Below are 24,990 nucleotides of genomic sequence, written 5' to 3' on the forward strand. Positions count from 1 at the left end.
ATAACAAGAGGGCTTTGTGTTGGAGCCTATTTCTTCCTATTCAAGACAGACAAAATTATAGTCTACTATCCAAAGATGTAGATTTTTCTCGGCCAACTCCTTCAGTCACCTAGCACTCCTTAAATATCTCAGTGTCAGTGAAGAGATGGTGTGTTGAGTTATAACCTGGGCTCGAATTGAGGGGGTATGTGAGGTATTATGGCTTTTGTAAAATAATATGGCTAAAACATGGGCTTACCCTTTGTTAGCTTAAGATCAACAAAAATAAAAAAAACATACTTAGAATTAAATAATAATAATGAAACGAAAAATGCGTTATTAGGCTTTACACTCATTCTAAAGTACCTTTGAATTCACTTTTAGAAACACAAGTTTAGCGCGTCTTTGGTTTGAGGATCATGCCGTGAGCTATGCGTGTCTAGTTCATTCATTTAGCCTAGCAGATGCTCATATATTCATTCCCATGCCACAGTCAACACGAATCTATTTTGTGACAACAATATCATGGAATAAAATAGAATACGTTTGAAAATGATAGTTTCCCACATGAAAAACAGTTCGAAGTGCTTGTAGGCCATACCTGATGATATGCGGCTGCTGTGTTAAACAACAAGTGTTTTTTTCCCTTGAATTCATTGATGATCAGATACGTCAGTTGTAACTGGTTCTGTTGCGCTACATTTTTTTTATTTTTTTTATTTTTTTACAATTGATTGACAACTTCAGCACTGTTCTAAACTTAGACGATCCTCTTTTTTTTAAACAATTTTTAAACAATATCCTGTATAGAAACGTCAAAACGTCTCCTGTGCAGCAGCATGTACTCATTCGTTGTCATGCTCTGCTGTGGTATTTAAAAAAGTATCTGCTTGTCTCCAGTCATGTAAAATGAATTGCACGTAATGCGTTTATTATAATGGATACCCTTATCCGGGGTGGTCTGCGAATCCACTAAGAACAATTGATAAAACCGCATATCTAAGGCTCTGCGCTGTCCTATTAGTGAGGATATGTGGTAGGCATGTTCTCTGCTATCCACTTTACGCTTTCATTATTATTTTGTTTATAGGGGAGGGTCACCTGTTTTCTTTTTTCATGCGTTCACGGACGGTAGGGTAAAACTATATTTGACTATGGCACTAAGAGGTGATATCCACATTAGTCAACAATAAGAAAGAGACTTGAAAGGACTCCTGCGCAGTTGTGAGTAGGGACAGATTATTACATTAGTTCAAACTCCTTTCTTTCCCATGAGTTTCGCGTAATTCACACGAAACAATTTCTGGAGATGAATCACAAATCACATTGCACCGCTAAATTCCGTATAGATGCAACAGAAATAAGCATGCAGTCTCCCCCCCAAAAAATATTTGTAAATGTTTTTTTTTTTTTAAACATTGGAGATATGGGAGGCGTTAGTGGATATGAGGGTTGCATAGACTTAGAAAAGAGAGGCCAGCCATCGTAGAACCGCCTTTCTCAGGTAAATATCATAAACATACTTACTGTAAGGTAGTAAAAAAAAAATGCGGTGGGAATTAAAATCATTCAAACACAAAACTGGAATCAGGGAACAGAATGTATTGGTGTAGATTCACATATTATACACAGTGTAGCAGCCGTCGGGCATAAATACAGTAATGCATTTTGTGATTTTAGAAGGTACGGTAAAGGAACAAGAAGAACACAAGAACGAATGGTGTTGTGTTAATGTGCAATAGGCCTTTCCTGGTACTCCCCTAGCTATTGGCCACCCTTTCCTCTTTTCGTCTGTCTGTCTGTCTGTCTGTCCGTCCGTCTGCCCGTCTGTCTGTCTGTCTGCCTGTCTGCCTGGTATAGGACTTCATGGTGTGATGTTCCGAGAGGAACGAGAAAGCAGGCTGCGAGCGGTCTTTAGAGAGCATGTGGTGAGGTCAATGGAAATGATGTGACATCACGGATTCTCCAGCTGCAGAGGGAACAATGAGAATTCACATACATGTAAGTCAAGGGAGGGTGAGCTGGGTATTAGGTGTGCATTGCATGGTGTGGTTTGATAGAACACAGGCAATCAAGGTAGTTTCTCTTCATCTCACCTGCATCTTGCTGTAGATCCAGGGCAGTAGGCTGGACACCTTGGTGTAGACTCCCGGCCTGTTACTCTGCCCACAGCCACTGCCCCAGCTGGTCACGCCCACCAGCTGCCAAAGGTTGTCACTGGTCTGGCACACCAGAGGACCACCACTGTCTCCCTTTGAGAGGAATGGAGAGGAGGGATGAGTGAACAGGGGCCGAGGTGTAGAAAGCACCTGATACAATATCACTGTATGTTTTAAAGTGGTGGATAGCAGATGAGGTAGAAGGGAATTTGAGTCGGTGGGAGAGGCAATTTTCATCAGCCCAGAGGCAGCTAAGATGACGACAAGCGTTTGTGCAGGAGAGGACAGCTCTGGACTATCGAAGTTCAGAAATATCATGAATAATGTTGGCACTAAATGTTCTAAGACAGTGAGTTAGTTAGACTCTGGGAAGAATACAGAATGTTGCTGTCGTAGAACATCTGGTGTCCATAGGGAGGACAGTTTGCCAAACTCTGCATCTATGGCTGTAAAAAAAAAAGGACAGTATATATATATTTTCAAAGTATTTTGTATGTTAATTGTATAGAGAGATATATATATATATATATATATTTAATTTAATAGCGGTGAAAGGTAGGAGAAAGAGCGTTGAACGAGTAGTGGGCCAAAATTGAACCCATGCTGCCAGCGGTAGATTGTACCACCACGGGTGTCACATCTTCTTAAACCGTTGCGTAAATAACCGTTACGTGAATTGAGATTTATAAACTTGGTGCGCGCCGTACGTACATACACTTGTTTTCCGTTATAAATCCGACCTGTCGTAAAACTGCGTGTGAACAAAAACCCTCCGTTCCCCCTTTAAGGTGACAATAACGCCTTTCATTTGCTGTATACTCTGGAAAGAACGATCAATTGCAGATTTGATCAAATGTTTTTGGAGGTGTTGACAGAATATGAAAATATTTTGCAATAACCTATGCTGTATTTGCCAAAGGACTGTGACAGTTTCTGAAGAAGAAACAAACAATGGCTAATTGTTGAGGACCTGTCAGCAGAACGTTTTAAAGTCAACAGTTTTGCTTTGACATTTCCCACCAACCTAAATATGCTGGACTGCTTCCAAATTCTAAAACATTGTCTAGGCTACTCAACAACAACAAAAAAAATAGAAATTACAGTAGGTTACTTACAGTAGTTCCATTCATAATTCAATGTAGAATATCAACTGTCTGTTCGCCTGTTAAATTCAACTGTTACGTTATAAACCGCGCCGCCTATGCGATCGTATAGACTACAGCAAAACTTGAAGTACATAGCCTGTCTATTTACTAGGCCCAATTAAATGAGAGAGGCGCGTGGTATTTTTTTTATTACTTCGGGAATGCACCACAGCCAGAGAAGGTGAGGATTTTTTTTCTGCAATGGTTATTAAAAATGAAATAAATAGGAAATAGATTTATGTGTCTAATTATTTTAGATTCCAAAAACTAAACACTCGAGACTTTCGCTCTTCTCACTAACTGCATCTTATAATGATGTTTTTTTGTTGTTGTTGCGTGTCATCATATCCCACGTTTGTACAAAATACTGTACATGCTTGCAATACAATACTTCAGCCACTATAAAATGTGTGTAAGCATGGTCTGAAATTTACATGGAGGTAAGCATGTTCTCATGTTCTTCTTTTTATAATAAATGAGTGAGGTTAATAAATGAGTCCCCAGGCCTGTAAATAGAGGGTGAACTGAACTACAGCAGGTGGACATGTACCTGACAGGAGTCCCTGACCCCATTGAGATCACCGGCACACAGCATGTTGTTGGACACACTGCCAGAGTATACCTTGGAGCTGTTACACACACGCACTTCGATGATGTCAACGGTCACCTGCATCAGGGCTTTGGAGAGTTTCGCTGTGAAGGGACACATACAGTACACAGTCATTCTCCAAACACACACACACTTCAGCTAGGGACACAATAGCTAGTTGCTCTAGGCAAACCGTTGCTCTACTGGATATATCATAGATTCCTGCAATGAGAAGACATTGAGATAGGATGAATGATGTGTAGCCTCCTTTCTCCACGTCGGACAGGCCATAGAGCAATTCTGCAAAATACCAGACGGACTGGTTCATTTTATAGCCTAGTGGGCCTGTCTAAGTTGTTGTTGTTTCTTGTGCAAAATGGTCATTATTTGGCTGATAATAATTTTTAAAAGGGTTGGTGTGGGGGCCTCGAGGATAGAAGTGTGTTAGAAATGTCCGGGGTCGAATTCTGTTCTCAGTCCGTCCCTGTTGTCTCACTCTAGATAAGCATTCTGTATGCACTTTCCTTTAGTGTAGTCCATCTCTCCCTCTCTCCACTCCCTTGTCTCTCTCTTCCTACCTGATCCCGCATCTATTGTTCCGAAGCCCGAGATCCAGCATTTGGTTCCACGGGGGAATGTCTGGTCAAAGGCTGGCAAACAGGCAGGCTGAACTGCATCTGAAAAACAAACATACACGCAGGAAGTTAGACAAACAGAGCGGCATACAGGCTTCAGACACGAGAACACACAGTGACAAAAATGACACACGTGCACACACACACACACACACACACACACACACACACACACACACACACACACACACACACACACACACACACACACGCACACACACACACAAATGAGTGGTGGTGGGGAAAAAGTACTCAATTGTCATACTTGAGTAAAAGTAAAGATACCTTAATAGAAAATGACTCGAGTAAAACTGAAAGTCACCCAGTAAAATACTACTTGAGTAAAAGTCTAAAAGTATTTGGTTTTTAAATATACTTAAGTATCTAAAGTAAATGGAATAGCTAAAATGTACTTAAGGATCAAAAGTAAAAGTATAAAGCATTTCAAATTCCTTGTATTAAGCAAACCAGATGGCACCATTTAAATCTATTTTTATGGTTAGTCAGGGGCACACTCCCAACACTCAGACATAATTTACAAACAAAGTATTTGTGTTTAGTGAGTCCATCAAGACCAGAGGCAGTAGGGATGACCAGGGATGTTCTCTTGATAAGTGTGTGAATTGGACCATTTTCCTGTCAAAATGTAGGAGTACTTTTGGGTGTCAGGGAAAATGTACATTATTTTCTTTAGGAATGTAGTAAAAGTAAAAGTTGGCAAAAATATACATATTAAAGTACAGATACCTCAAAAAATGAGTTAAGTAGTACTTTAAAGTATTTGTACTTAAAGTACTTTACACCACTGCAAATGAGATTACCATTCTGACAGTGGATTCATCGCAGACATTTAGAGGCAAAGGGCAAATGTTTTTACAGTGCTGTCCCAACATTGATGCTAGTGTTTCCCTAGCGTTTCTCTGATATACAAGGAATAGACCTGGACTCACTAGTGAAGACCACTGGGGAGGCCAGCTTCAGAATGGTGATGTCCTGGTCGTTGGTTACGTTGTTGTAGTTCTCATTCACGATGATCTTCTCCACGAGGTAGGGAGAAGGAAGCTGGTCTTGAGACACCACTCCTCCGTACACAAGCCACTTACTGGCGTCAAGAAACTGGGGGAACAACCTTCAATTGGTGAGGGAAAAAAAAAAAATAGATGTTCATTCACGTCTCAAACCAAGGCTGTAGCGTGTGACATATATGGTATCATTATTATGGTAATACGGTGTTTAATTGAGTTATGGAGATTTGGTTGTCAAGGTGAGGGTTGTTGAGGTGATGAGTCACACTGAGCAAGTTGCTGCACAGATCCACTACTAGTCTGTGTTTTACATATGAATGTGTAAGTTAAAGGACTGACGTTATACTTATGGCTAATGACGCGTCAACCACATGTCGCAAACTCTGAAATACAAGCTTGAAATCTATTTGATCGGCCCTCTGACTAGTAATTCAAAGTTAGGGAACCTCGCATCATCTGAGTGTCACACCCTGATCTCTTTCACCTGTCCTTGTGCTTGTCCCGACATGCTGAACTCTGACTAAGGAAATGACTTTGACAACAACATTTTGGGCAGTTAAATGCAACAACGAAAAGTAATTTCATCAAAAAACAATCTATATGTTGTTGTTTTTTTACACTGTTTACGATCATTATAGTTGTACTTTCTGTTCAGGGTTAGAGTAGCTAGCTTGCCGTTAGTCAATTGGCATTCTCAATGAGTTCAAAACGAGTCGGATTTCACTCTGACTTGTCATGAACGCAGCAGAGAGGGTAAGGTGGAGCAATTACCAAGGAACTACATAGCGTGTCTAGAATTAGAGCCAAGGGATCCGTTTGGAACTGAGCATTGTTGTCCTCTAGTCACTGACCTGGGGAAGCAGTGGGCAGCTGTCACCACAAAGTCAGGGGACACCAGGACCCCTCCACAGATATGTGATCTACCAAAGTGTAGAGACAGTTGCCAGGGCCATTGGCCCAGCTTGGCAACAGTGCCCCCTATGATCCGGGAGGTCAACTGCTGACGTCCACAATCTGGGAAAAGGGGAGAAGTGGTCAAAAAGTTTGTATCTAATTGAACTAGAAGTCATATTTCAAACAGAAGGTTGATATAGGCCTGCCTGAGTGCAATATGTGAAATATGAACCGATGAGCGCTCCTTACCAATACACTTCAGAGAGACCGTATTCTGGTCAGGGCAGGAAGAGCTACACAGCAACACAAGATGAATCATGTCAGCAACTCAGGATCTAACATTAAACCACGTTGGAAAACAGGCAGCACGGTTACAGTTGATTTGAAACCTCCGTCGCGAGGCTTATAATGCGGTGTATGATGATGACATAGCATTACGTCCCAAACAGTCATGACAGGGAATGACTTAACACCACCATTCCCTCAACATTACTGGGACTCAAATGAGCAAATACAAAAGTGCTAAGATTTGTAGAGGAGTTGAGCTCTCTTACCCGACGCTGACCTGGCCCTGGATGGGTAAAGACAATCTGTTGTTCAGGGTTAGACCAATGGACTGCTGGGATTTCACGGCCTTGGTTGCAAAGGACCTGCATGGTCGACACACACACAAACACATTTAGAATCTGTCTGCCAAAGCGATACTAGAATCAATTCCCCTCCCATGAAGCATTCCCAGAAACCCAATTTGCCACAGGCATACCAAGCCCGGAGAGAGAGAGGAGCGCAGAGATTCAATCTGAGAGTAAATACTGAAAATGGCAGCAGCGAAATGAGACGCCACTGAGCAAATGTCGGTGCGAGAAAGTAGTCCACGTGAGAGGTAGCGTACACAAATGGCTGTCGTGAGTGAAAGTGGTTGCTCTCTAAATGCCGCGTATAGCATGGCTGCTGTGAGAGAAAGTAGTTACTTTGTGAGGTAGCTCAGAAGACGTCTGCTGTGAAACAAGGTGATCTTACTTTCTGAAGCCCAGTTGGGCACAGGTTCGGTTGGCGTAGCTCTGGTCCCATCCCTGGTAACACACTGGGAGGAAACGGTCGTCCTGAGACGTTCTGACCTGTAGAGCACCGTCCGCCCCAAACCTCACTGGAGAGAGAAGGAGAGGAGGGATGGAATACTAAGATACAAGAAAGGGTTATGTTTGTCCTCTCGGCAGACGTCGAGTGTACGTCTACCTGCCCGCCTGGCTTTCTTTTCTGCGCATCTACCTGCACGCATGTTTGTCTTTATGTCTGTCTGTTATGTGCGTGTGTGTGCTTACCACAGTTCGACTCGTCGGTGCCCAGTCGGCAGTCTCGCAGACCGTCACATTGGACGGTGGAGTTGGAGCAGGTGTCATGAACGGGCATGCTCAACTGCTTCTCATAGTGCCCCTCATCCTCACTGTCATGGTGGTCAAGGGTGACAGCCGCAGTTGCCAATCTGGTACCGTAACGCACTACCCAGAGAGAGAGAGAGAGAAAGACATGAAATGAAATAGACCAAGAGCAGAGAGACAATGGAAAGGTTGGATGGGCTAGGTTGGGGGGCACAGAGAACAGGTAAGGGTGGGGGGAAGAGGAGAGATGGAGGAAGAGATAGAAGAGGAAGACTGTCAATGCCTGTACAAATACAGTAGGGAAAGGGGAAACCTAGTCTGTCGCACAACTGAATTCATTCAACCAAAATGTGTCATTTAACCCCTGCCGAATCAGAGAGTAGCTTATGAATAAATGAATAAACAGGCATGCATGTACATGAGTAACAACATATGAATAAATATAAAGACAACCCTGGCCTTACCTCCGAGCCAGATGGCAAGGCCCAGGAGGAGCAGCAGAACGATGCCTCCTGACCCACCAAAGCACTTGGCACTATGGTGGCAGCATTTACCTTTCTTCTTCTTGTTAGAAAGAGCTGGAACAACAATCACAGCATACACATCAAGTAGATATATCTTACTCAGGAGACCATATAGAGACCACACACTGAGTGTACAAAACATTAGGAACACCTTCCTAATATTGTGTTGCAGCCCCTTTTGCCTTCAGAACAGCCTCAATGCGTTGGGGCATGACCTCTACAAGGTGTCGAAAGTGTTCCACAGGGATGCTGGCCCATGTTGACTCCAATGCTTCCTGTAGTTGTGTCAAGTTGGCTGGATGTCCTTTGGGTGGTGGACCATTCTTGAAACACACGGGGAAACTGTGGAGCGTGAAATCCCTAGCAGCATTGCAGTTCTTTACACCCTTAAACCAGACCCCGTTCAAGGGCACTTCAATCATTTGTCTTGCCAATTCACCCTCAGAATGGAACACACACACAATCCATGTCTCAATTGTCTTAAGGCTTAAAAATCCTTCTTTAACCTGTTTCCCCACCTTCATCTACACTGACTGAAGTGGATTTAAGAAGTGACATCAATAAGGGATCATAGCTTTCACCTGGTCAATCTATGTCATGGAAAGAGCATGTGTTCATAATGTCTTGTACACTCAGTGTACCACACGCAACCGCATAAAACCTCTACGGGATCGGTGTCCCCCCCGCTGAGCTAACGTAGGCTAATGTGATTAGCATGAGATTGTAAGTAACAAAAAAAATCCCAGGACATAGACATAGCTGATATGGGCAGAAAGCTTGCCATGCTAATTGTTTGAGGAGAGTGCACAATTATGAACTTGAAAATGTATTAATAAACCTATTAGGCATATTTGGGCCTTCTTGGTACAACATTTTGAACAGACATGCGTTCATTGGAACTAAACTTTGCACATATACATCTAAAACGTTGCACATATACTGTTGCCACCGTGCTTCTACACCTGCATTCCTTGCTGTTTGGGGTTTTAGGCTGGGTTTCTGTGCAGCACTTTGAGATATCAGCTGATGTACGAAGGGCTATATAAATACATTTGATTTGATTTGATTTAGTGGCCAAAATCTAAATTGCACCTGGGCTGGAATATTACGTTATGGTCTTACTCTTGCATTTCAAAGATGACGGTATCATCTTTTACCAGATATATTTTACAAGATCTAATGTGAAATATTCTCCTACATTCATTTCTAATTTCCACAAACCTCAAAGTGTTTCCTTTCAATTGGTATCAAGCAAATGTATGTCCTTGCTTCAGGTCCTGAGCTACAGGCAGTTTGATCTTGGTATGTCATTTCAGGCAACAACAAAAAAAGAAAAAAGGTGTTGGATCCGTAATGATAAAATCTGTCTCCTATTTTACATGTCAACTATCATCTACATCTGTCCTAGGTCTGATGGGAAAGTGAAGAGGAAAACAGAATGTGAGGAGGTGGAACATCTTCCAGCAGAACTCCCACCTGATGTTTGAGGTCAATAAGGGATCATAGCTTTCACCTGGATTCGCCTGGTCAATCTGTGTCACGGAAAGAGCAGGTGTTCCTAATGTTACTACCCTGGGGCGGCAGGGTAGCCTAGTGGTTAGAGGGTTGGACTAGTAACCATAAAGGTTGCGAGATCGAATCCCCGATCTGTCAAGGTAAAAATCTGTCGTTCTGCCCCTGAACAGGCAGTTAACCCACTGTTTCTAGGCCGTCACTGAAAATAAGAATTTGTTCGTAACTTGCCTAGTTAAATAAAGGTAAAATAAATAAAACATGTTCTTTACACTCAGTGTATAGCCAACACATAATGCTGAGAGACATAATGAGGGAGTTAAAATCACACTTCACAAGGATGTTTTTATAAAACACTTCTGTTTCAACTTGTGTTATTTTACACGACTTTCACTGATGGTTTGTAGTCCCCTGAAAGCAAACAAGGAGTGGAGAAAACTGGACTGGGACAGAACTGCAGAATATAGAGAGTACTACTCACATATACTGGGCTGGCAGACATGCTGCGCAGCCACTGGTGGGGGATGCTGGGGGATATAGTATAGCTGGTTGGGAGGAGTGTGCCTTGGACCCGCTCCATAGACTAGCTCTTCATAGGACTGGAGGGGCGGGAGGGTGTGCACCTCAACAGAGTAGTATGGAGGAGGGAGCTCGTTCTGGAGGGGAGAACACAGAGAAAAACATAGAAGGTTAAGAAGTCAGACATTCAAGAATATTCGGATCAAACACCCAACACCCAACTTAAAGGCCCAGTGTTTTGTATCATATTGTAAAAAAAAAAAGGATGAACTGAACACTATAAATGTGTGAAAAAAAGTGATGTTTTATTTCCTTATGGTTGCTGGCTGATAATACAATCTACACAGGACCTTCAAAGTGACATCACCAGGCGGTATAGGTTTTAAAGTCCCAGTGCAGTCAAAAACGTGATTTCCTGTGTTTTATAAAATAATACTTTGACATTGTGAAAAAGATGATAATGCCCTTTTAATGTAAGAGCTGTTGGAAAAGACCGTCTGAAATGTCATTGTTTTTGGTGGGATGGAGTTTTGGCCTGCCTGGTGACATCACCATGTGGTAAATTCGTTAATAGACCAACAATAAATAGTTTTCCAAACCTTTCTGGCAATAACAGCTTTCCCCTCCCCACTCAGACCACTCCCAGAGTCCTAGCAAAAATATTTTGGGATAAATATTTTTTCGCTCATTTTTCAACAATTTTAAGGAAAAACGATTACATTCAGACACTAAAATGTTCCCCAGAAATATATATTGAGATGAAAATCCCCTGTAAAAACTCCCATGCAGGAACCTCCTGATTCTTCCATAAACAATAGTGTATGGGGTGCTGCCTAGAGCATACACGTTGATTGCGAAAAGGGCTTACAGATGGTTGATAATTGCTGAAAAATGCATTCTAGTATCTTCAGGTTAGATGTAACTCATTGTCGGCCATAATAATATCGTCCTTATCGAGCAAGTGTGAGATCCCAAGACTTGAATAACCAACTCAAGCACAATAGAAGTGCCCATGTCTCTGGGCAACAATGTGCTAAGATTCCCAAAGGGCCCCTTATTAATTTCCTCCTCTCTTTAACATGCTCTCATTTCTGCTTTATATTCATCTGCTCCCCATAGCGCTTTCAAGCATCTCAGACAATAGAGCTAATCATCGTCGCCAGGGCCGCAGCCGAGCTCACATTGCCCCCCCCCCCCCCCCCGGGAGTCTCTATTGTTGCCACGGAGAAGAAGGGTGGCTCCCATGGAGACAACGGAACAGCAAACTCCAAAAGGAAGTTGTGATTGTCCCCTGTCCCTGTTTGTATCACATACACATGTGATTTGTAACCCACATCCACACAGGTGATTTGTAACCCACGTCCACACAGGTGATTTGTAACCCACATCCACACAGGTGATTTGTAACCCACATCCACACAGGTGATTTGTAACCCACATCCACACAGGTGATTTGTAACCCACATCCACACAGGTGATTTGTAACCCACGTCCACACAGGTGATTTGTAACCCACATCCACACAGGTGATTTATAACCCACATCCACACAGGTGATTTGTAACCCACATCCACACAGGTGATTTGTAACCCACATCCACACAGGTGATTTATAACCCACATCCACACAGGTGATTTGTAACCCACGTCCACACAGGTGATTTATAACCCACATCCACACAGGTGATTTATAACCCACATCCACACAGGTGATTTGTAACCCACATCCACACAGGCGATTTGTAACCCACGTCCACACAGGTGATTTGTAACCCACATCCACACAGGTAGTTTGTAACCCACGTCCACACAGGTGATTTGTAACTCACGTCCACACAGGTGATTTGTAACCCACATCCACACAGGTGATTTGTAATCCACATCCACACAGGTAGTTTGTAACTCACGTCCACACAGGTGATTTATAACCCACATCCACACAGGTAGTTTGTAACCCACATCCACACAGGTGATTTATAACCCACATCCACACAGGTGATTTATAACCCACATCCACACAGGTGATTTGTAACCCACATCCACACAGGTGATTTGTAACCCACATCCACACAGGTGATTTGTAACCCACATCCACACAGGTGATTTATAACCCACATCCACACAGGTGATTTGTAACCCACATCCACACAGGTGATTTGTAACCCACATCCACACAGGTGATTTGTAACCCACATCCACACAGGTGATTTGTAACCCACATCCACACAGGTGATTTGTAACCCACATCCACACAGGTGATTTGTAACTCACTTCCACACAGGTGATTTGTAACCCACATCCACACAGGTGATTTGTAACCCACATCCACACAGGTGATTTGTAACCCACATCCACACAGGTGATTTGTAACCCACATCCACACAGGTGATTTGTAACCCACATCCACATAGGTGATTTGTAACCCACATCCACACAGGTGATTTGTAACCCACATCCACACAGGTGATTTGTAACCCACATCCACACAGGTGATTTGTAACCCACATCCACACAGGTGATTTGTAACCCACATCCACACAGGTGCAGGTCAGTCAGTCTGATAGTGTGCTTTCCCTCCCTGGGGCTGGATGACAGACAGCCAGGGTGTCAATATTGGTTTTGAGTTCTGTCTCTCTTTTCATTGATGGCTTCTCACTTTACATTTTGTGTTTATTTGGGGGAATTATTACTTACAATGACAGCCTACACAGGCCAAACCCTGATCACGCTGGGCCAATTGTGCGCCGCTCTGTTGGACTCCCAATCACGGCCGGTTGTGATATAGCCTGGATTCGAACCAGGGTGTCTGTAGTGACATCTCAAGCACTGAGATGCAGTGCCTCAGACCACTGTGCCACTTGGGAGGGATGACATTGCGTTTAACCTCCCTAACTAGTTCGATGTTGGGACATTGGCTGTTCTGCCATTGGCTATGTTTATGATTGCGATGACCGACATGGAAAGAATCTGCTTCCTGATGGTACAACATGCATGACCTCCACACTGATTCCCACAACAGATTAGTAGTGTGCTCTGCTCTGCGTGCTCTGCGTGCTCTGCGTGCTGAGGATTGGTGGGGACACAACATTTACACAACATTACAAGATTTTCAGTCAGAGTTTTGATTTCGTAGGGGCTAGGCTGTAGTGATGATCCCAAGGGTCACAAAGGTCATTACATCCTATAGGTCTGGATCATACTGAAGTGTTCGTCTGGTTGAGGATAAAGAGTGCTAACCAAAAATGACTTGTGTCTACATTGGGGTTTCCATGGTAACTTGTCAACCCTAATATTATTTTTGACAGTTTTTTTTCCAGAAGAACTCAGTCAGTTACAGGGCATCTCGGTCAAGCCCACTAACTCTCTCACCCTAGAGAATGGACCAGAAGCACTATAAATAAATTAAAAAACACCCTCCCGAATCAGAAGAACCGTCACACAGACCCACCACGCTCCATAGGAAGCCAAGAGGCAGGCATGTACCGTATTGTGTCTTCTCTATCTGAAAATCCCCAAAACACCCACTGTCTGGTTTATAAGCTCCTATATCTCCATTTGAAAACACCTGCTGTATTTGATCAGGAAGTCCATGGAAGGTGTCATTTGACCTGAATCCATAGTATGCACAGAAAGGGTTCCTCTCATGGACCTCTATCCTTAGTTCCCCCAAACTATGTGACTGTTTAACACACATCTGTGTGCTGTCATGGTCATTCCTCCTATATTACCATAAATGTATACAATATACCTGATACCTCCCCAAGCACAACAATAAACAAAGATGGGATTTACTGTTATCTGTCTCGGTGACATAGAGTAGACTCCTTGGCTCAGTCAGTAATAATACAGGTTTATAACCTAAACCTTTTCTCTGGTAAACGGCTCCAGTTTCATGACCATAGGCACAAAACGCCAATGCAAATGAACCAGAGTACTTGTACGTGGATGTTCAGTTAGTGTAAGAGCCGGGTTAGCCTGAATTCACAACGGAATCGACAGAGGTCAATAGACATTGGTTCCCCCCTTGGCATTTTCCAGTAATTACTGTAAAATGATGAGGTTTTAGGCTCCAGTTACATTTCAAATGGCAGACTGTACTTATAAACAATAACGTTGTTAAATACAGTAACTTTGAACGTCAATACCAAAGAGTCCCTTAGAGCTTAAAATAGTAGACAAATAGGTCAAACGGAACCAGCCCACATTGATTGTTGATCCACTAATCAAGACAGATAAATCCTCTGTTGCAGATGGAACTCAACAGTAGCAGGGCGGAGTGGGCCTAAGTCTTATTTTGCTCTCTGCCCCCGTATTCTGGTTCCACAAACCGGGCGAATAGACTCGTTTGAGACAAATCCACACACCATTTAGATGAAGGACCCCGACGTTCAACACAATATTTTCCACATGGGGGATTCGGCATACGTTCAACACACCATGCGAAGCAACACAGTAGAGATCGGAGACAGGAGGCCACCGCAATGAGGTCATATGGGGCTCCAGCTACACACCAGCTTGACCCTGTGCCTCTAGCTTAGCTCCTAGTAGCATACCAACGCATTCGTTTACATGTCCTGCAATCTGTCCATGATGTGGCAAAAAGCACAACCTTTGAGAACACCAGCCATACACGAGGGAAACTTTTACTTCAAAAAAAAAAAACCCCAGCCTGACAGTGAGAGTACGAGTATAGTATGTTCAGTGTGTTCGAGAAAGAAAATAGTGTTGTTTTGGAGGCAGGTGATAGAAGTCAGCCCAAGAGAAACAGACAAAGAACCAGACAAGCAGAGAACAAGGAGGAGAGGATAAAGGAGGAACTTACAGGGTCATGCTTTGCCATCGGACGCTGGGGGAGCAGTGAGGAGAGTGGAGGTGAGACCTGGTAGGAGAGGCTTTTCACAGGGCCACTCAAACAGTCACAGAACAGTGATCAGCGCATGCTGACGCCACATTTGACACTCTCCCTCCTCCTTTCTTCTCACTGTCTGTCCCTGAACCCCCTCCACTTAGCCCGCACAGGTGGGACTGCCCCCCCCCCCCCATCCAACCCCTCCCTCTCTCATCTCCTCTTCACAGAAATGGGTGTGTCCCAGTGCGCTACTTTCCCACCTACCAGACCGGTTTCACTGTAGCCAGGGAGAGACAAGGATTGATTCACACAGTGTGGCCTGCTCCATTCCGGCTCAGGTGACACCAGCTGGGCAATCAGAGCCAGGGACCAAAAACGGCGCCCTCTCAGACAGCCACATTACATTGATGTGGCTGATATGTTTCTCATGTCTTCAGTTTCAAAAATTCTGTCAGTCAGAAAAGTCGCAACTTGTGCGATGCAGAGTTTGTTCCAAGTACATAGCAGTGGATCCAATCAAGTGTGTCGACATCATATTTAAATATTGAGTTGAAACATCTATGAAACTCAAAGAAATGTACAGAGCAAAATCTTGCTGCCCATTCACAAACTTCACCTTCACAGTCACGTACAGTAACACAGGGATGTCGACGAAATTAACCGTGCTCAGGAAAACAAATAGAATGGCGCCCTTGTCAACGCAGTTCATGAACCTCCGATATCTTACTCATTATTGCATCAAACAGTTGATTAGTGAGGTCAAGGTGTACCGAATGAGGTCAGACTGCATTCCTTCTCCTAGAGAAAGCACAGGCATGCAGATGCCCACCCATACATGCGCGCCCACACACAACTTGCCAAGTAAAATTATCTTATGATCAACCTTGAAATCCTCTGACGAGAATGTTGCTGATTTTCATTGGATCAAACACCCCCTCCCTCTACACCTTTCCAAACAGAAACAAACAGAAAAGGACGGACGGCGGTAAGTAAACAAACGATTCTGAATGTCTCCACTAAGGGAAGAGCTTCCAACCGTCGTCTATGGTCCAGTTTACCATAACAAATGATGACGCCTTTCAGCAGAATATGAAGCAGACTTCAAATCAGCATTTACAGAGGGTGATAGCCTGGTTCCTCTCTAGGTTTCTTCCTAGTTTTTGGCCTTTCTAGGGAGTTTTTCCTAGCCACCGTGCTTCTACACCTGCATTGCTTGCTGTTTGGGGTTTTAGGCTGGGGTTTCTGTACAGCACTTTGAGACATCAGCTGACGTAAGAAGGGCTATACAAATACATTTTGATTTGATTTGTGATCTAATAGTACAGTATGTTAATACAAGGCAATGAACACAGACCTTGAGGATGGGTAACGGTTGGCTAATGTAATAGCCATCAAAAGTGAACATGTGTTCATTTATGCTGTCTGTTCACAAGACATAGACATATAGACATTCCAGGAGAGTGCATCTTAAAAAGCGTATCAAAAGATTGCGAACGTGACACTCAGCTTGACAATTAACTTACATTACCGACTTATCGCCACTAGAGGGTGATAGTATATGGTACCTCCATTCTGCTATCTCTCAGTCTGCTGCTCTCCGCTGGAGAGCTCATTGCTACGGGTGAGACCACTGTTGTCTCAACTCACCTGAGCTGCATTTGTGTAGTGGTGTCCATTCTCAGAAGAGAAACCAATTGAGAGACCGATCGAGAAAAAGTACCGATGTTGAATTACTAGAAAAAGGAAGTGGAGAGTTGACAGAGCGTGAGAGACAGTAGAGGTTAGAATCATCAAATGAAATGAAATTGTATTTGTCACATGATTTGTGGAATGCTTCCTCACGGGTCCTTTTATGCAGAGTTAAAGATAAAGATACAAAATAAAAAAAAAAAAATAGGAATAAATACACATTGAATACCTCAAAACAATAAAGGGTAAAAATAACATGCTTTAAATACAGGGAGTACCAGGACTGAGTCGATGTGCAGGGGGTGGGGGGGGGGGGGATAATAGGAAGTTGAGGTAGCTACTGTATGTACATCAGTGGAGGTTGGTGACTTGAAAAATTGAGGAGGATGGGAGACCCACGGTATTTAATAAAGACATTTGTAGTACAAAATGATGGGGAGTGGGAATGAGAGGGCTACTCACACCGTGTTGGGAAGGGTTCACAGCAGCGGTTGAATGAGGGTGTGAGGCATGAGTTGTTCAGAGGCTTGCCGTCAGTGCAAGACAGGGGTTGAGGTGTTCAGAGGCTTGCCGTCAGTGCAAGACAGGGGTTGAGGTTCTCATACTGTAGGCTTCAGTGCAGGACAGGGGTTGAGGTGCTCATACTGTAGGCTTCAGTGCAGGACAGGGGTTGAGGTGCTCATACTGTAGGCTTCAGTGCAGGACAGGGGTTGAGGTGCTCATACTGTAGGCTTCAGTGCAGGACAGGGGTTGAGGTGCTCATACTGTAGGCTTCAGTGCTGGACAGGGGTTGAGGTGCTCATACTATAGTCTTTAGTGCAGGACAGGGGTTGAGGTGCTCATACTGTAGGCTTCAGTGCAGGACAGGGGTTGAGGTGCTCATACTGTAGGCTTCAGTGCAGGACAGGGGTTGAGGTGCTCATACTGTAGGCTTCAGTGCAGGACAGGCTCATCGTGGACGGATGGTGTTAGAGAAGAGCTCAGCTATTCCACCGAGGGCAGGACAGGATTTGACTGGGAATACTAAAAACAATCACACAACACACTACACAGTTAGACAAAAGATCTAAGAATGAGTTAGTCCAAGCATGGAGTAAAATCTCTGATGTGTAATAATGTGATTGTGTATGTGATTGACTCTACATACACTAATGAGAGAACATTGATAGGGGTACTCATAGTGCTTGGAGAGGAAACGTTCAATGTAACAGTGGATGAGCGGGCACATGAGACATGGCTTCAGTTCATGTCAGGAGAAAGTTGTCAGTGGTAGCGGAGTGGTGTGGTCATCACCTCTTACTCAGGGAACAAGAGGAGACTTCGCTGTAAATACAAACAGCAGATACATTCCATTACAGCTGCACCGTTGTCGGTTTGGGCAACGGGTTTATCCAGGAAGTTAACCTCACCTTTGACCTCTCGCCCACTTGACAGATCAAAGTATCCCAGGAAACATTCCTGAATATATCCCTGATCATTCACATATCTGACGATAACTGACAACTGCAAGCAGACCGGTGGCAACGTAGGTCCCAGAGTGGTGGGGCAATTGTTACGCCCTGGGGCCCAGAGTTTTTCCTTATCTGTTAACCTAACCAGGAAAACTCTGGACCCTATAAAGGTATGACATTGATTAATCAATTGCAAAATGGCTTTCTTATGGGCTATGATGGGAGCAGTTTTTCCTTATCAGGTCACAAGGTTTTAAAAAACTCTTGGCCCAGGGGGGGGATGAAACCCATGTCAAACTGCAACTACCTTATATTTGTTCATATTCATTATATTTAGACTATATTAAGAGGGGGATTTCCTCTACCCAGACACAACTGATAGACAATAGAACTCACATGGCTGAGCTTGCTTTATGCTTGTTTGCATCACGCAGGCCTATGCAACTGTAGGACTAATAAACATCTGTCATCACTATTATGTTGATTGATTAATTCCAGTTAATCATTCTGGATTGAAAACGGATAGTTTGAATATAAGCCAAATTTGATCACATTCACATTTTCTCCTGACACACAAATGGACTATAAATACACAACGTTACCAATTAGTTTACCCTGACCAGATGGACTGGGCGCGTAGGCTGTATGCAGCTGCTCTTATTAGTAGACTACAGTTGATCAGACTGAAAAATACTCTCGTTTTCATCCCATACAGCATGTCAGATCTGTAATGTTTCGGTGTAGCCTAGGCTGCTGCAACATTTACATCATTCGTTTTTTTCTTGTGTCTGTCCGGAGTGATTATGTGTTATCATCTTTGCTAAATAAATACAGAAGGGAAGTGGAAAGCCTGCTTGAGCACGAAAAAATGCCTCTGCGCCAACCTCTGTCTTTAATGTCACCTTTTAATGCATGATGCGATGGAAGCTATCAAATCGTTCTGAATTGATTTCTGCATCTCCATAAATCCCAGTCCAAAGTTCCATATGTTCAGCAAGTAAAGCATCTTAACGTCTTTCCCTCTCGTCATGTCCTTCGAAAGCCAGTTCTTGCACGTCCCAAAACGCAACACTAAACCGCTTGAGAACATCCCTTTTTCTTCGTACTTTCTCCTTGTGTTGCGCATTTTGAATGAGCAGACCTTCATCCATTATACACTCAGCAAAAAAAGAAACATCCTCTCACTCTCAACTGGGTTTAATTTCAGCATACTTAACGTGTAAATATTTGTATGAACATAACAAGATTCAACAGCTGAGACATAAACTGACCAAGTTCCACAGACATGTGACAAACAGAAATTGAATAATGTGTCCCTAAACGGGGGTCAAAATCAAAAGTAACAGTCAGTATCTGGTGTGGCCACCAGCTGCATTATGTACTGCAGTGCATATCCTCCTCATGGACTGCACCAGATTTGCCAGTTCTTGTTGTGATATGTTACCCCACTTCCAACAAGGCACCTGCAAGTTCCCAGACATTTCTGGGGGGAATAGCCCTCAACCTCCGATCAAACAGGTCCCAGACGTGCTCAATGGGATTGAGATCCGGGCTCTTCGCTGGCCATCGCAGAACACTGACATTCCTATCTTGCAGGAAATCACGCACAGAACGAGCAGTATGGCTGATGGCATTGTCATGCTGGAGGGTCAGAGTACAGGCCTCGGTGTAACGCTCATTCCTTCGATGGTAAACGCAAATCCGACCATCACCCCTGTGAGACGAAACCGCGACTCGTCAGTGAAGAGCACTTTTTGCCAGTCCTGTCTGGTCCAGCGATGGTGGGTTTGTGCCCATGGGCGATAATGTTGCCGGTGATGTCTGGTGAGGACAGACCTTACAACAGGCCTATAAGCCCATGGTCCAGCCTCTCTCAGCCTATTGCGGACAGTCTGAGCACAGCTGGACGAATTCTGCGTTCCTGGTGTAACTTGGGCAGTTGTTGTTGCCATCCTGTACCTGTCCCTTCAGGTGTGATGTTCGGATGTACCGATCCTGTGCAGGTGTTGTTACACGTGGTCTACCACAGCGAGGACGATCAGCTGTCCATCCTGTCTCCCTGTAGCGTCTCACAAGTAACGCTCTCACAGTACGGACATTGCAATTTATTGCCCTGGCCACATCTGCAGTCCTCATGCCTCCTTGCTGCATGCCTAAGGCACGTTCACGCAGATGAGCAGGGACCCTGGGCATCTTTCTTTTGGTGTTATTTAGAATCAGTAGAAAGGCCTCTTTAGTGTCCTAAGTTTTCATAACTGTGACCTTAATTGCCTACCATCTGTAAGCTGTTAGTGTCTTAACGGCCGTTCCACAGGTGCATGTTCATTAATTGTTTATGGTTCATTGAACAAGCATGAGAAACAGTGTTTAAAGACTTAACAATGAAGATCTGTGAAGTTCTTTGGATTTTTACAAATTATCTTTGAAAGAAAGGGTCCTGCAAAAGGGACGTATCTTTTTTGCTGAGTTTATGATCAATGCGGCTTTTTCCCAGAAGCTTGATGTTCTGATGTGGGCATTTATATGCTTCCTGCTTTTTTATGCATTATAGCTGAACGATCGATGTTCTTCAGGTTCCAGTACACCCCTTTCACCCAAAGCTCAAGACTTTCCAAAAAGCAGGAGAGGCCAGCAATACAGGCGGCTTGATGAAAGGCTCCCTGTTAACCACCTATACTTTTGATACCAGTTGGTCTTGAACGCTCTCACCTTCTCACCCTTATTCATGAAACTGATCCCAGGCAGAGGTCCACCCTCGCTTTTAATTCACACTTTGTCCTGTGTACCCCAGAGAATGAAAGTGGTTCTTCAGCAGAAAGTCCACAACATTTTCGGTAGCGTTGGCCATTCTGCCATTCAGGCAGTGAAAACTGCACGCTCGCCGCTTGCGCTGGTATCTAGTGCTACTGCTACTTGCTACTGGAGATAATATGCAGTTGCAGCAGCATATATGGTGACTGTGAAAGTGTGTGTTTGTGTGTGTGTGTGTGTGGCATCAGTATGCATGTGTGCTTTATGTGTGTGTGGCTGTATGTAGTGTGTGTGTGTGTGTTGGGGTGTCAGTGGAATTATGTGTGTGTGTGTGTGTGTGTGAGTAGAGTCCAGTTTGTGTGCATAGAGTCAGTGCAATAGAGTTAGTGCAAAAAATGGTCAATGCTGGTAGTCCGGGTAGCCATGAAGGAGTCTTGTTTAGTAGTCTTATGGCTTGGGGATAGAAGCTGTTCAGGGTCCTGTTGGTTTCACACTTGGTGCACTGGTACCGCTTGCCATGTGGTACCAGAGAGAATCGTCAATGGATTTTGTGGCTGGAGTCTTTGACAATTTTTGGGTCCTTCCTCTTACACCGCCTGGTAAAGAGGTCCTGGATGGCAGGGAACTTAACCCCAATGATGAACTGCGCCGTACACACGGCCCTCTATAGCGCCTTGCGGTTAGATGCCGAGCAGTCTTAGATCCATTCTTTTAGATTGGTTGTGAATTGTTAGTTCCTACTGCACTGTTTTTTTCTCTTTACCTTTATTTAACAATGCAAGTCAATTAAGAACACATTTGTATGTACAACGACAGCCTAGCCCCGCCAAACTATAACCCGGACGACGCTGGGCCAATTGTGCAGCGCCCTATGGGACCCCCAATCACAGCCGGTTGTGATACAGCCTGGAATCAAACCAGGCTCTGTAGTGACACCTCCAGCACTGAGATGCAGTGCCTTAGACCACTGCGTCACTCAGGAGCTAGGAGAACAAGCATTTCACTACACCTGCAACAACATCTGCTAAATATGTGTATGTGACCAATACATTGATTTTGATTTTATACAGCCAGTCAAGATGCTCTCAATGGTGCAGCTGTTGGTAGAGAGTGCGAGAAAAGTGAGAGACAGGCAGACAGGCAGGGAGACAGACAAGTTCTTGGTGCTATGTTGAAACAGTAGGCCCAGGGAGGAGGAAGACAGAGTGAAGGCACACAGCAAATATTTTTGCAAAATGTTGAATTGTTTTCACATACACTCTTTTCCACACTTTTGTTTCCAGTGGACCCGAAAATCCACATATGTAATATAAATGTGTAGGGGGTGCACAGTGTGCACTCAACGAAATGGTGTTCTTTTACATGTTCATCACAGAACATTAGGCAAGGCCAATGAGTTTCAGGTTGAATTAATCGTTAATTGTATCCTTTTTTCTTGTAGTAAACATTGAAAATGGGTCCCACAGACATGATCACCACAAAACGTTTAAATAAAAAAGAACGTTTTTTTTGAATTTTCTGTATTGGGAAAGCAGTGTGTTTCTTGATTTACAAAATGAGTCTCAACAAGCCTGTTTGGGCAGTCATGCCCTCTCCGGCCCTTTATCTGAGGACCAAGAACACGACCACAGTTCTGTGCATTTCCATTGAAAGCGATTTGAGAGTTGCTACTTGGGTTGATTACACACTCTCTCAGGGGGTGTAGTATTCCTTAAGCCCACATGGTGGGGCCCTTATGCAATTAAACTGTACCTGATGCATTTGAACATGTTAAAATCAGTGTGGGTTTTTTGGACGATTTGTCCGCTCTTGGAGCTGTGTCCCCTCAAGGGGCCCAAACTGTCCCTAGACCTGCCCACTCATCACCCCAACAACACAGCTGCATGCAGAGTCATGCACCAAAATGCTCACAATGTTTAGTTTCACACCATTATGGTTTTACTTCTTCGAACAAGGAAATTCTTTGGGCCCGTCAGGGGATTTCAGTTCCCACATGCTCACCCTTATCACTTCTGTTTTCTAGTCATGCTTTTGATTCTGAGAAAGCAGTTTCTCTCTTCTGTACATTGTCAGAAAACTCAAACCTCGCATACTCTCTCTCGCATCTCGCTCTCCGTAGCCGATGCGAATAAGACCTTTAAACAGGTTAATATTCGCAAGACCGCGGGTCCAGACGGAATATCAGGATGCATACTCAGAGCATGCGCTGACCAACTGGTGGGTGTCTTCACTGACATTTTCAACCTATCCCTGACCCGGTCTGTAACACAAACTTGTTTCAAGCAGACCACCGTAGTACCCGTGCCCAAGAACGCCAAGGTAACCTGCCTAAACGAGAATCGCCTCAAAACACTCAGATCTATAGCCATGAAATGCTTTTCAGGTCTGGTCATGGCTCAAGTCATGGCTCACCATAATCCTAAACACCGTGGCCCACTCCAATTCACATACCGCTGCAACAGATCCACAGATGATGCCATCTCTATTGCACTCCACACTGCCCTCTCCCACCTGAACAAAATAAAAACAATGTAAGAAGGTTGTTCATCGGCTACAATGCAGAATTGAATACAATAGTCCCCTCCAAGTTCATCACCAGCCTCCGGACCCTGGGACCTGAACACCTCCTTCTGCAACTGGATCCTGGAGAAGATTTGTCATGGGTTCATACACATATTTAGCAGATGTTGTTGCAGGTGTAGTGAAATGCTTGTGTTCCTAGCTCCCGAGTGACGCAGTGGCCTAAGGCACTGCATCTCAGTGCTGGAGGTGTCACTACAGACCCTGGTTCGATTCCAGGCTGTATCACAACCAGCTGTGATTGGGAGTCCCATAGGGCGCTGAACAATTGGCCCAGCGTCGTCCGGTTTAGGGTTTGGCCGGGCTAGGCCGTCATTGTACATAAGAATGTGTTCTTAACTGACTTGCCTAGTTAAATAAAGGTTAAATAAATAAAACATAAAAATGTGCAGTAGGATCTAACAATTCACAACAATCCACACTAATCTAAAATAATTAATCTAAGACTGCTCGGCATCTAACTGCGAGGTGCTGTGTACGGTGCAGTTCATCATTGGGGTTGAGTTCCCTGCTGTCCAGGATCTCTTTACCAGGCAGTGTAAGAGGAAGGCCCCAAAAATTGTCAAAGACTCCAGCCACAAAAGCCATTGACGATTCTCTCTGCTAGCACATGGCAAGCGGTACCAGTGCACCAAGTGTGAAACCAACAGGACCCTGAACAGCTTCTACCCCCAAGCCATGTGGCATCAGTATGCTACTAAACAAGACTCCTTAATGGCTAATCAAATGACTACCTGCATTGACTCTCTTGCACTGACTGTAGGCACACAAACTGGACTCTACACACACATACTTCCACTGACACCCCAACACACACACGTAAAGCGCACACATGCATACTGATGCCACACACATACACACAAACACACACTTTCACAGTCACCATATACACTGCTGCAACTGCATACTAACTCCAATAGCAAGTAGCAGTAGCACTAGATACCAGCGCAAGCGGCGAGCGTGCAGTTTTCACCGCCTGAATGGCAGAATGGCCAAAGCTACCGAAAATGTTGTGGACTTTTTGCTGAAGAACCACTTTCATTCTCTGGGGTACACAGGTCAAAGTGTGAATTAAAAGCGAGGGTGGACCTCTGCCTGAGATCAGTTTCATGAAGAAGGGTGAGAAGGTGAGAGCGTTCAAGACCAACTGGTATCAAAAGTATAGGTGCTTAACAGGGAGCCTTTCATCAAGCCGCCTGTATTGCTGGCGTCTCCTGCTTTTTGGAAAGTCTTGAGCTTTGGGTGGAAGGGATGTTCAGTAACCTGAAGAACATCGATCGTTCAGCTAACATGCATAACAAATACAGGAAG

At 44.1% G+C, this 24,990-nt stretch overlaps 1 protein-coding gene across 1 annotated transcript; it reads right to left on the reverse strand.

Moving 5' to 3' along the window:
* Window positions 1-1,536: 1,536 nt before the first annotated feature.
* LOC139382869 (transmembrane protease serine 13-like) lies at window positions 1,537-15,199 on the reverse strand. Its single transcript, XM_071127112.1, has 13 exons — window positions 15,182-15,199; window positions 10,323-10,497; window positions 8,270-8,383; window positions 7,749-7,925; window positions 7,447-7,573; window positions 6,981-7,076; window positions 6,676-6,719; window positions 6,384-6,546; window positions 5,458-5,636; window positions 4,451-4,549; window positions 3,834-3,976; window positions 2,076-2,231; window positions 1,537-1,948 (listed from the first exon to the last, which is right to left on the reverse strand). Exons 1-13 carry the CDS (start codon window positions 15,197-15,199, stop codon window positions 1,934-1,936), a joined length of 1,506 nt encoding a protein of 501 aa, XP_070983213.1. The 3' UTR covers window positions 1,537-1,933.
* Window positions 15,200-24,990: the final 9,791 nt, after the last annotated feature.

This window comes from Oncorhynchus clarkii, chromosome 24 (assembly GCF_045791955.1).
Source record: "Oncorhynchus clarkii lewisi isolate Uvic-CL-2024 chromosome 24, UVic_Ocla_1.0, whole genome shotgun sequence".
NCBI lineage: Eukaryota > Metazoa > Chordata > Actinopteri > Salmoniformes > Salmonidae > Oncorhynchus > Oncorhynchus clarkii.